The 13,201-nt window shown below is 41.5% G+C and overlaps 3 protein-coding genes and 1 non-coding gene across 10 annotated transcripts in view; all 4 read right to left on the bottom strand.

The window, feature by feature from the left end:
• Positions 1–3,949, bottom strand: part of arhgef10 (Rho guanine nucleotide exchange factor (GEF) 10) — a 46,158-nt gene extending 42,209 nt beyond the window's left edge. For 3 of the 6 annotated variants that reach the window (XM_047018491.1, XM_047018494.1, XM_047018495.1), the window contains exon 1: positions 3,684–3,948. The gene's annotated coding sequence lies outside the window, so the exon portion shown is untranslated. Of the gene's footprint in view, positions 1–3,683 lie in introns of all 6 variants that reach the window. The other 3 variants (XM_047018492.1, XM_047018497.1, XM_047018493.1) reach the window with 2 other exon arrangements.
• On the bottom strand, positions 302–375 carry trnai-aau. Its single transcript has one exon. It is a non-coding gene; the product is annotated as a tRNA-Ile (tRNA).
• A 571-nt stretch (positions 3,950–4,520) lies between the features above and the next one.
• cln8 (CLN8 transmembrane ER and ERGIC protein) lies at positions 4,521–8,079 on the bottom strand. Of its 2 annotated transcripts, XM_047052131.1 has the most exons (4): positions 7,995–8,009; positions 7,486–7,531; positions 6,680–7,319; positions 4,521–6,316 (listed from the first exon to the last, which is right to left on the bottom strand). In XM_047052131.1, exons 3-4 carry the CDS (start codon positions 7,229–7,231, stop codon positions 6,002–6,004), a joined length of 867 nt encoding a protein of 288 aa, XP_046908087.1. In that variant the 5' UTR covers positions 7,232–7,319; positions 7,486–7,531; positions 7,995–8,009; the 3' UTR covers positions 4,521–6,001. The 2 variants fall into 2 exon arrangements, with proteins under 2 accessions (XP_046908087.1, XP_046908080.1); XM_047052124.1 differs by lacking the exon at positions 7,486–7,531 and having other exon boundaries at positions 7,995–8,079.
• Positions 8,080–12,204: 4,125 nt separating this feature from the next.
• The window catches only part of dlgap2a (discs, large (Drosophila) homolog-associated protein 2a), a 36,534-nt gene continuing 35,537 nt past the window's right edge, over positions 12,205–13,201 (bottom strand). The window contains exon 12 of the mRNA XM_047016276.1: positions 12,205–12,992. Coding sequence (XP_046872232.1) covers positions 12,786–12,992 — 207 coding nt within the window. The 3' untranslated portion in view covers positions 12,205–12,785. The remainder of the gene's footprint in view (positions 12,993–13,201) is intronic.

Genomic DNA, 13,201 nt, shown 5'->3' with positions numbered 1-13,201 from the left:
GCTCTATTCTGTGTCTGCAGGCCCACTGTGAATGGGTGGGGGTGACAAAGCAAGGAAGGTGGAGACCAGGGAGGACAGGACAGGGTGGTGCCCTGTAACATACTGGACTCCATTTTCCTTTCTCTCTTTATCTTTCTATTACTCAAGAACAGATTCATAGCCATGCCTCATTTCTTTAGCTGGCTATTGGCTGGCAGTGGACAAGGGGCGCTTTATATGTACTTTATATATGTTGAATTTGATGTTGAATGACATCAATTTTTGACTTACTGTATGATTCGACAGATTCCTAAAACCTTTGTGGCCAGTACGGGGATCGAACCCGCGACCTTGGCGTTATTAGCACCACGCTCTAACCAACTGAGCTAACCGGCCTGACTCAAAAGTTGACCCCAACCCCCTCTCGTCCGCCCACCGTTAAGATTAGCAAGACAGAGAGCAAACAGGAGCAAGAGTGAGGGACAACCAGACAAAGAGAGATAACGTCAGGCTCTGTCAATCCTCTTCCCAAGAATGGTGGAGTCACAACAGTGATAAGCTCCTTCTAGTCTAAATGGCATTGTCATTGATACATTGTAGGTCACTAATATAGGCCAGATACTTTAACATATTTGGGTCAACTGCTGAAACTGCTTGGCTAAAGCAGCAAATGTATAGCCTCGCTTAATACAGACATTGGAGGCCACTGGTGAATACTATGTTATACAGCTCTGTGAGAGGTTTTACATTCCAGACACACAGACAGGGAGATCAATAAACTGTAGCCTGAGGAGCAGGGTGGCATTTCACATCACTTGTAATTAAAAATTAGTGTTCCGGTGTGAATGATGTACTTGGTGTGCTTTAATAACATGCCCTGAGGTCCCAGGCAAAGCTACAGTAAAGTTCATTAAACTCCCCAGTGTGCAGCCTAATGCAGAGTGGAGCATGATTACCACCAGTAATGCCTGCACATAATATGACCCCAACAGATCCAGATTTACACAGTGTTGGCCAGCCCCACTCTTTCTTTTGACTAATATTCCTCACAGAAAAAGAAGACAGAAATCATTGTCTTTTGACCAGACCTAAAGCCATTCCATTTGAACTTACAAGCCATGAAACAAATGATAGACTGGAATCTTAGACTGAAACCAAGCCTACCATCCAATTAAAAATCGAGCCAACCGCAACAGCTTGCCACTCCAAAAGGAGGTCCCCACCCACCCAGTGCTAGCACGGACTGCGCCTTGACAGAGTCACGACACGTGCAGCTTGAGGAACACTATATCCCACTGTGTAAGGCATCTATAGAGCCATGGGAGAGGACGAACGAACGTCCCAAAGGAGTCTTTGTTAGCCTGTCATGCTAATGGATCGGGAGGCACTTCAACAGCTATGGAACAAACAGCAGCAAACAACCTCCCAACATCAGATTACATCAAATCACTGCAGGCCAAGTCAAAGCTTTCGATTGTCACAATAATGAGCTAGCCTATACATTGGTGACAACTTCCTAGAATGGAGAACAAAATCAACTGAACTCAAACAGCACCCACTGAAAATTCCATGTGGTCCCAAGTTAATGTGAACCAGTCTCATCCATGTCATTATTGTGCTGAGAGAGAAGAGCATGTTCCAGAATAGGTCTTTTGACAGCAGCCAACATGGACTAACTGTGAAATATTTTCGCAGTTCCAAAACAGATGTTCCCCGCTGGTAAACAAGTGTGTAAGACGTGACATTTGCCATCCCCCCTGGAGAAAGTCTGTGCCGTCACCCATCCAGCAGGGGTTGTCCATCTCCCCAGCCCACATCTCACTGAGCCCTCAGCAGCAGGGTGGGTGAATGCATGGACCAGGCTCCACGATAGCACAACTCTCAGAAAAATGAAAGGCATGTCCTACTGCAAAACCACTGTGTACTCTGACCTTCACTATGCTCTCCATCAGTACAAAACACTCCTGACAGGCATCTGTTTTGGAAGCCTCTACCAACTTAAAAACCCTGACTGCCTAGTGATTCTTAGCAGTACCTCTCAAGCTGCATCTGCAGCAACAACAACTGGACGACAACAGCCAGGAATAGAATAGCAAGTCACTGCCAAGTGTACAATTAGTCTTCTTACTCTCCGTCATGGAGCTTCTAGCCATGGACATTGAGAGATTTACTGTTATGCTACTGATGAACCCATGTAAGATGCTGGTATAGCACTGTGGCATCACCTTCCCAATTCAAAAGACCCAATTATAGTGAAAAGCTGCAGTTTGGCCTACCTGATGCGTGTTTTCCCCTTCTTCAAAGCAGAAGTGTCATGCATGGTGGAGCAACGTCTGACTACGAGGGTCACCTGTGTAACCATCACAGAGCTCTGCTGTTGATTTGGGGAAGGAGGTAGAGAGCTCCACACCCATCAACAATCCTAAATCCTTTTTAGGACTCCTTGTTAAAGTGGATGGGCTAATATAGGCCTGGCTACAAGCATCTGTGCTCACAGAGAGTGACCCTGGCTATTTGCTTAGCAAATTGCCATCATAGTGTGTATGTGAGTGTGTCTTAGAGAGAGCATGCGTGTCTGTCTGTGTCAGTGTGTGTGCGTACATGCATGAGCAGACTTTGCAGACTCCAGTCTCAACTCTTCCACCCCTCCTGATGCAGAGCGAACTGGACAAGCATAAAACCAGACAATACGAGAGAAGATCAAAGCATCCAGCGGATCTAAACCATCTATTTTGCCAGCGTAGCCCCAGGCTCAAGCCTCACAGATTCCTCAAAGTATTGGTAGGACTGGGTGAAGGTTGCAAGCACCTTAACTAAGGAAAACTGTTTATCAGGCTTTTCTGAGTGATAGAAGTGTTACACTGTACTGTATATGAGTTCCAGTTGACTGGATTCAGGCAGGAATGTCATGCATGACTGAGTGAATTTGTCGACTGGCGTTGTGTAACAATTCCTAAGCACAGTGTTTCAATATCAAAGTAGGATTCCACACCAGGAAATCAAGTTGAGAAGTCAGACTACATTTCTTGGACTAATGTGTGGCTCAGACTAATGTTTAATAAGTAAATGACGGTGGGTTTTACTGCGTTGACAGATTAAAAATCGTACATAAAAATTGTATGAATGCAATGTTCTCTGCACTCAGTGCGCACCTGTCCTGCACCCTTGAGAAAGCACACAATGGCCCTCACAAAACATAAGATATTGAGTTTGTCCAGAACGATTAGAAATATGAACACATGTGCGAGAACATGCCATTCTTACATTTGTGTTATTTGTGCTCAATCTTAAAGCAAAATCCTAGATTTTAACAGAGCTAATGCATTCAAACGATTCAAGTGATGAGAATACCCTGATTCCTTTGTCCATGTTGGAATGTCCAATGGATAGGTGAAATGTCATGTAAATAGCCTATACGACTTGCTGCGGATTTAACAAGAATTAGCCTATTTCTTCAGTTCTCAGTAAGTAAAAAGGTAGACAGATTGTCAGCTTCTCAGCTTGGCAAAGACAATCGCCACGTTTTAACAACGGAAATCCACTTTTGGTCTAGACAGTGGAAAAGCATTTTAGCAATGCGGAAAAAACATGTTGTTTTCATTCAGCTATGAATAGCCCAACAACACGTCAAAATGCTGAAACACTCAAACAACAAACAAATAAAAGTTTAAACTACACAAATAGTTTTCTAGATTTAAACTCACCATTTTGAGATCTTAGAGCGTGAATTAGAGCGTATTTTCCAACGTTCCACAGAAGGGGTTTAATACATCAATTCAATCACAAATACCGCATGAACTTTTAAGTTTATAACTTTATCATTTTTCCATTTTCCCTCAACTCCAACTACTTTTCGATGCAAACTGACTCCCATGTGAAGACCTCGCCTCCTGCTAGCGTGTCATTGGTGGAGATTTAGGGTACGAGGACTTAATTGGCTAGAAGGACCCTCAGTCTTATTCCTAAGGCTCTCTGATGAAGTATGTTCCACGGTGTCCCACGTGACCCGTGAGGTGGCTTCTTCAAACAGCTGTGAATTAAAAAACTTTCAGAGTTAAAAAGAAGACATTTGGGAATTTAAATCCCTTTAAAGACGTGTTTCTTTACGTTACGCATTTAAAGTCTAGTAGTCTGCTTTCATTCATCCCATAATTATCTTATTCAAAACGTCAATTTTACTACGTCAAAAGACGTTCAAAAAATACTGCATGTAAAACCATTGAAGTGGCGCAGCTTGAGTAAATGATGCTGACGTTAACAGCGATGTCACACCTTATCCAAATCTGTCATCTAGTGGATGAAAACAGTAACGCATTTCATAGTGAAAAAAAGTCTTAAGAGAAATGTGTTTGCTGCCTCTGTTTCAGCAAACGAGAACCTACAATAAGCCTTTCTATCTTTGTGCCTGATTAATTTTAAGTGGCAACGTTTTGACTATAGCCTAAACAAAATTTCAGGAAGCATCAAGACAAATAACATTTCCTTTGCCCAAGAGTTCATTGAACAATCTTATTAAGCGATGGAGAGGCCTGATTGGTCAGATGTAACTGTTTTTAATAGAAGCTCAAGTACAAACTCTGTACAAGTGTGTCTGTGGCTTGGTGGGGTCTCATTAAATTCAGGGAAATTATATTCTGACTGTTAACATTAATTATGATAATTATTGACCAAACACCTAATAAAAGACTGATTACTCATGTAGGTGATAAAAATCTACAGCCTTTAAAATATCAGTCCTAATACAACAATGGATGTTAACACTGCAATTGTCAGTACACACATTATCTATGTGAAATGGTTGTCATGGTATAAATTAACAAAGTTACCTCTTAAAAAACAAAAAATAAGTAGTCTTATGGTTTCTGAGAAGCATCTGGTATGAAACAACAATTATGTAACATCAACAGTATCCAAATGAGGAGAGAATAGTTAATTCAACAGTGAAAACTCTCAAAATATTGTACTTTAACTTGTTTGAAAGGAAAGACAATATTGACATGGCTTACACAATTGCATGGGCTTTCATTTGATAGAATTTCAATGAGAAAAAAAACAAAATAAATTGTTGATGCACTCGCTCTACAAAATAAAGTTATATCACTAAACCACGGGACACATGAAACAACTGATGCAATTGTCCACTTAGGCAGCTTTGTGGAGGAAGTGATAGTTCAATGTATGAGACCCCATAAAGTCTTCAGAAACAATGATTAGTTTAAAGTATGGATTCACCCTGGGACGTGGTGCTAGTTATTAGCCTAGTAATTTATCTTTGGTGACTGAGGAAAGCAGTGCTTCTCTCCACTCCCGTGACCTCCATTCATCACATGACATGGCCCCTGACAGAAATGGACTACTCTGAATCAGTACGAAATTATCTGCGATGAGGAACGAATCACCAAAGCAGTGGAACCTTGACAAGAACATTAAAATAGGCGATTTAACAAAAGCATAGCATATTCTTAGGCAAAAAGTATGCATAAAATAGCATTTAAAAATGTGTTAAGAATTTCTTCATTTGCTGAATCTTGAATTGTGTGAGCATTATGAGAATTGTGTGCTGAGCTAAAGGAATCCTGTGTTGGCTGTATTGTGAATGATGACCAAGCACACTAGTGCACATTCATACCACAAACACTTCTGCTCGGTTAACACCCTCTGCCACAAAAGTACGGCTAACACCTCCTTTAGTTAACAAATTTGACCTCCAAAACAATACGATAAACCTTAAGCAAAAGCTGTAAACCAACTAAAGCCTTGGGTCCACTTTTTTTACCACCCAAAACTAAGACATTTGACTGTGTAAATGAATGCTTTTGATTATTTTTTACTGTAAGGCATTGTCCACACTTTCAGTCTCGTAACATTCACATACTCTGAAAAACACACATGCCTAAAAAGTAGTTCCGTTCATTTTCCACCTTCAGATACTTAATAGTTTCTAAATTAACCTTCCATAACCTTTAAAAGTATAAAGACGAAATGTAACCCCTTTTAGAACACTCCTATGTCCCAAGTTCTCTCAGTTAGTGTGGGGTTTGGCTTGGTCCATTGTGGGGCCATTTGGGGGTGCTGGCTTGTTGCTGAAATTCCAGTCCACAGGGTTGAGGAGTTGCATGGTCTTCTTGTGGGTCCATATGGGGTTGATGAGGACCGTGATGAGGGCCAGGCCAGTGAGGAAGAGCAGGCGCTGGGGCAGGGCCACATAGAGGTTGAACTCCTCCCACTGGCACCAGGTTACCCACCACATGTAGTAGGTCAGCACCATCCTGCAGTGGAACATGTGGATCATCACCCACTGGTTGGCCTTCCAAAAGTAGCTCTGGGCCCAACCCGCCTACAGGGGACAGAAGAGTAGGACAGTAAAATTAACCGTAAACTTGGTATGATCAATCTGAAGAAGCCAAAGTAGTTTTTACAGAGAATGCTAATTACACACTTAAATCATTATTTTATTTGGTCTTGCACAGGAGTATCTAAAACCTGAAAAAAAACACAGATGTCGCCTAATCTTGTCTCATACAAGAAGTTCCACTTTCTAAGAGGGTTCCGTCAGTTTCAGTGCTAAATATGTAATACAGAAGAAGAACTGAAACACCCATGAACCAAATAGGACGTTATGAATAAGGTAAGCTAAAAGAAAATGCATTTCAAGAAAAATACCAATAAGTAAGATGAATAAATCCAACGCAAAATGTACCTTAAGTAGCATCCAGGATACACAGGTGAACGGAGTGCTCATCTCCAACAACAGAGTGACCATGGGAAGGTAGTGCCCAAGGGAGTCCCACACCACCGCCCCGACAAACCCCGAGAGGGCGAAGAAATGATGCACAGCCAGGGGGAGGTCAAAGGACCTGAACACCACACTGGAGGCATGCAACGCCACATTCTCAAACACGAAGAAGCCAGTGGCGGTGAGCACATTGAACCATGACCAATTCTCCTGACCCCTAATCCTCTCTCTGGACACAGCTGAGTCCTCAGTCAACGCCCGAAGCCCAGCTATCGTACTCTGGATGCCAAACAAGGCTCTAGTGGCGGCTAGGTTCCAGAAGACCTTCTCTTTAGCTAGCAGAGAGCGGTACGTTTGAGAGAGGGCTAAAGAGAGGACGTGGGAGAGGAGAAACACTGCTGTGTAGAAGGCAAAGCCCAGACCAATAAGCTGCACACGGAAGCCCAAAGAGAAGTAGTCCATGCTAAGGTTGTTGGGCTGGTCAACGTGGGGCTGTTGAGTGCTGGAGGAGGACATGATTTGAATGGTGCTCCACACAAAAAAGTCTGCAGGTTAACGCTACATTAGCGAGGTTTCCATGTGCAGAATACGAGACTTTGACAGCCTGCAAAACAGAAATGTAAGTTATCATCAAATCACCAGGGGGGTATTCCATAAAGCAGGATATGTGACATACCCGGGTAAGTTAACTCCCCAGCTGACACCCAGCGTTGGAGCAAATTGCCAGTAGGTTGCTGAAACATTGTGAATCAGCTGGTGGGTTAACTTACCTGGTTATGTTGCATAACCTGCTTTCTGGAATAGCCCCCTGGACATCTACTTAAAATACAAATAAATGAATAATCGGTTTGCTGGTCTGACTAAGGCTCGACACAAAAAAATGACAGCTGTGTACGTCAAGTGGATCTGAGAAATCTCAGATCCACTTTCTGCAGTCAAGTCGAGTACAAGACAAAATACTTTCCTCACGTAAAGCCAGATATATAGTTAATACAGTAAAAAGTCAAAGCATAACAGTACACTTGTGCTACTGATTACATATTATAACGGTGTCCGGACCTGACAAATGTATCTCTACAGTAAACGTTCACATTTAGGCTACGTTGCAACGTTTTATTAATAATTTCAATCTAAATGATTGCGGTGAACTCGAAAATAATTTGCTTCAGTACAAACAAAACATATCTGTCAGCCATCGGAACGATCCAGCTGACTAACAAAAACTAATTAACACTTCTGTTTCGTTCATACACCAAGGAAAACAACTGTTAGCGCTCACCTGCTTGAGAAACTGTAAAACCTACGCTTCAAGTTTACCAAATCTCTGTATATGTTCATTTCACTTTTTATCACATGACTTTAATATTGTCATATGGTCATGCTAAACAGGAAATCCCGCCTCTATGGAGAGTCTCTCCTTTTCCATTGGCCAATAACCTGCAGATAGGGTTTGGATTGGCCCTGGCAATGTCGAGTTGAGATCTATTAAAGTGACGATTTTTGGCTTTTTTGTGAGATACTTCTTTTCAGCAGGAAACTTTCAGCGTTTGATGTAATCTTAAATATAAAGGCCCACATCCTTCATTTTCTATTAATCGACATGTGAAAAAGAAAAAAAGTGCAATATTTGAAAGGAGTCAAGAAATAAGAACAGATCATTCAAATCATCAACAACTTTTAAACGTTTTCTTCAAAAAATTTAATTGCAGAAGTATTTACATTAGATGATCTCAGCAATTATTAAACTAATCAAAGATGCAAAATCTTTAAATAGCTCATGGAAAATGGAGGAAAATACATTGTTAAGTGTTTAAAATCACAGAAATCATATAAAAAATGTATTGGTGTGAACATTGGTAAACATTGCACAGAGCATCTGTGATAAATAACAAAAACATACATACATGTATCAGTGTCAATACTTCCAACAAAAGGTTATGAATAAATCATACATTCAGTATCAGTAGATTTTGCATGCCATCATAACAGCTTATCAAAATAAGTTAAAAAGACTTAATAAAATGAACAAAACATGAGCAAGAGAAGAAAATAATTATGTTTTAATGAAGCATATATTATATATTTATATAAGATCTATATATATTTCTTTACAAATAATGAATATTTGGCATTATATTCATCCTCACTATAGATATGATACACAAGAGAAGAAAATAGTTTAGCTAAACAATTACCTTTTTAATTTGTCTAGTGATCTTAATAGTCATTTCACATTTCCAAGTTTTAGGAAGTGGAGTAAATCTCAATAATTGTCTCCCCAGCATGGTTAGGAAAACATCCCCTCAAAACAGCTAATGTACCGTATGACCATGTTCAAAATGGACATATAGTGAGGCCACATGATGGGAAATAAATAACAACATGATTCGGGGAGGTCTAATGACTACAGCTATAAAATCATAACTGATGGATTCTATGTTGTTCAACAATAGGCCTACGTATCCTCCAACAATATGGCACTTGGTTTTTCACTCTGTCCAAAGGAATGGAGCTGACTGATTCTGAAATGTTTATTTCTTACTGCTGCCTGTTAGATCAAAATATTGCGTGAAAATGTGGAGAGTGAAGGTTAGACCTGCCTAAGCCTTTGCCCACCTTACCATTCCTGCCCCACGATAACCTCTTGTGCCTAGAACTAAAGAAAGCTCAACCCCAGATTGTAACACAAAGTCCCATTGATATCTAGCCTGGTATTACACAAAGCAACATTGTTAAAGAAACGTGTTAGTCTGTGTGTACTCAGCAAAAACAAGTTGCATGAAACATAAAAAAAGGTCAAATGTCCATTTGCAACAAAGAGGAATAAAGAATAAGGACAACAAGTAGTATGCAAATATGCAACAATTTATAGCCAGGGATTAACACGCTTACACTACACCACCTTCATGGATGTTTGATGATCCGCAAAATGTTTCCCCCATCTAGTGGTATCAAAAAGACACTGCAGTGTATTTCTCTATGTACTTATGTACTCTCTTAGTGGAATAAATGTCACTATAAGCAGAAGTGTAGAAGTAAATTACACGGTCGGCAGATGACAAATCACACCATGGAAAGACAGAAGGAAAGATGGTAGCAGGAATAGCTATATGTCCCAAGTTTGTAGTTTCATATAAATGGCAGAAGTGGATGACCTTCAGAAAAGAAGCGACAGGTTTTATGGCCACCTTACTGATCAAAATATTCATACTTCTCTTTCCACTTAAAATGTTAAACATAGGACGTATTGAAAAAGATAAGCCAGACATGGATCTACTGCTTAAGCCACAGGGGTTGGATAGAATCAAACCTCTTCCTTTCTGAATTGCTTGTTAAAAATTCAGATCACGTTCCTATGGCCATCAAGACACTTATCCAGAATCCATCCTTGAGTTTCAAGAGAAGAAGTCAGTGACATATTTTCACTATCTGTGCCTAGCTAAAATACAGCTGTCTCATTAAGATAACCAGGAGAGGAAGAATGGGAGTGTACAATATTTGGCACACACACACACGCACACACATGCACACACGCATACACACACACATTTGGCAGTCCTGATGGATTTCCATGTGAAGAGACACCTTTACATTTTAATGTCACTGTGGCAAGCAAGAAGAGTATGGTAGCCGTATAAAGACTGTGCTCGATAATGAAGTGTAACATCATAACTCTAAACTTCCCTGAAAAAATTTCTGCTATTTCCCCCTAACGGTCCACGCAACACATTCATCAGCATATTCGCTGTGAAGGGACTTGGAAGCTGTCAGCTCTGTTTCCCCCAAGGACCGTACTTACATAAGCCCCTCTTCAGAGCCACCAGCAGAGTGTGGGACAGCAGGAGAGAACACCACAGACAGGAAGAACAGCCTGGAAACACATCACGACATAACACCAGCACGTTTCCTCAAAGCGAAGATCCCAGTCTCCCCTAAGCCAACGCATCGGACAGAGTCTGTCTTGCCGCCTGGTGCACGCCTGCTTTCTACAGTCTGAGTAGCAGGAGCATATGGGGAAGCAACACACAACCTGTGCCTCCTGTGCCACAGCCCATTGCACGCCTAGGAACCCTGTTGTTGTCAAGGGTTCTACTCTGCGATGAAATGACAGTGTGTCACTCTATGACTATGCATAGAAATGTTATTCTATGCTGCACTCAGGTCCTCAATCCCTGAAGGAGGCTTGCCTGTCAGTTTGTAACTAATCACCATGTAAGTATAAGCATAAAAAAGAGGGACACTTTAATGATGATATTGGAAGCAGTGAATATTCAGTGAATCCATGTGTATAATATGATTCAGTTCTCCTGCCACCGGGGACAGGTGGGGGGGAATCGTAGCAAGCAAGCAAATAAAGCTAGCTTAGGAAATGTCTTGACTTTGTGTTCGAGGTGTTTACAAACATCTGCCACCCAGCTACCCTCTGCACATGGCGTCCATTTTGTAACTGTGTGGGGGTGACATACTGTAAAGATGTGTGTGTCCCTGCCTGTATGTGTATAAAATATTAACAGTGCATGAGGGTATGTTAAAGGTTCATATTAGAAAGCCTTTCATGAGGAAAAATCTATTTTCTGTTCACCACAACAGAAAACTGCATCAGGCAGTCTAAACAGGGGAAAGTTCTCGCAGTAATAAACAGTCTTCACCCCTCACCTCGCAAACTCTACTTCCAGGCATCCCAAGGACTGTAAGAGCCTTGGTCACTGTCATAGCATCTTTTAGTGGCCCAGGGACCTCACACTGTCTTCCATTTGGACATCACAGCAGACCCCCTGCAGTGCATCTGAGCTCTGTAGAAGATGTGATATGTAGCTCACAGCTCAATGTGCCAATGACTCAAAACCCCTCAGACATCTCAAGCACACATACACACACAACATCACTCAAACACACACACACACACACACTCACTCACTCACTCACTCACTCACTCACTGAGAGAAACCAAATCTGTTCAACGTTCCATTTGTCCTGTCTTTCTTATCAGCCAGGGAATCATAAAGCATTAGTCTCACTAAGAAATTCTAGAAGCCTCTGCCTGCTTCCCTCCGGGATCCTGTGTCCTTTCTTCCCCCTGCTATTATCTTGCAGCATTGCTTGAAGGAGGTGAACGTACTTCTGAGATGATCAGCCATGGGGAATTCTTCCAGGAGAAGATGTCACCCAAGTCATTATCAGGGAAACTTATTGTGTGACTGACAGTTATGTTATGACTTTTGTTTTGGGGGGTAAGCTGCTGGATAAAGAGTGACAGGGACGGGGGTTTGAGGAAGAAGCATGAACATATTTTGGGACTCAAATGACACGCTGCCTCGATTTCTGAACCTTGCTATAACACACATTAAAAGGACAGGGTGCTTTTGGAGTGACCTTTTTGATATAGCAAACCCTGATGAGGCAAGGGATTTAAAAGGGCCCTAGAGATAAATAATCTATTCAACTAATAATCTGTCTCACTACTCAAATACAACAATATTGTTGTTTACTTGATTATTTACATTTCCCTTGGAAATACAGAGAATTTTAGTGCAAAAGTGCATTTTGTCTACACATATTTGATATACAGAGCTACGCAAAATCTCTCAGAACTATTTATTACTCACTGCAATGATACGATGAAAAAACGCTGGCACAAGACTTGCATGTTTTCTGCTTCATGTAAATGTCAGAAGATGTGTTATGGGCACGGTATACGAACAGCATAAGAACACGCTAGGGATTTGTACCACATGGAGGGCAGGTCAGAAGGAAATTATATAATTCCAAAATCCTGTTTTCCGAGGAGAATATTTGGCCGGTCTCAGACCATTGATAGAGTAGAAAACGGCATGTTCTCAAATAAATCTGACGAAATGCCCAGAAAATGTAATTGGCAAAGGAGAAGATATTTGGGTACATCTCAGATTAAGTGAAGGCTTGTACAGTATATGGACACTGAGAGACTAAATGATGATTTGACGACAGTGTGGAGCAGTGGTCTAGAAAAAGGTTAGTTAAAGTTGTCGTAAGGGACGTAAAAGAGTATGAAGATGCCAATGTCTCTGTGTTCGTCCACACCCGTGTCTTCTCAAAGGCGGGTCTGTGCCTCGGGGATGTAGATCTCAATGCTGTCGGCGCGCTCCGACACAGAGTTTTGCCGGAAGGACGCTGCACGCTTGGCAGCCATGAGCCGCCGGCGGGCCTCCTGACGGTGTCGGTCGGGAAGGTCGAGCGATTTTTCCCGCGTCACCATGCTCTTCTGTCTTACAGTCTTCTTTGGTACAGCAGGTGGAGGCTTCAAAGGAGAGAGAGACAAGAAAGAGCATTGTTATTCTGACTTGCTGCTGACTAGAATTGGAAGATAATTTGAAAGAAACCCTTGTCAAACCAGTCATCATACAAAAACTAGAACTAGAATTATATGTGCCTTATCTTACCAAGTGAACCCGTTTTTAATTAACACTATGCTGAACTATCCATACATCCACACATCCACACATCTGA

Source organism: Hypomesus transpacificus, chromosome 3 (assembly GCF_021917145.1).
Source record: "Hypomesus transpacificus isolate Combined female chromosome 3, fHypTra1, whole genome shotgun sequence".
NCBI classification, from domain to species: Eukaryota; Metazoa; Chordata; class Actinopteri; order Osmeriformes; family Osmeridae; genus Hypomesus; species Hypomesus transpacificus.
Note: the sequence above shows the minus strand (reverse complement) of the source record. Positions and strands in the feature narration are given on the sequence as shown.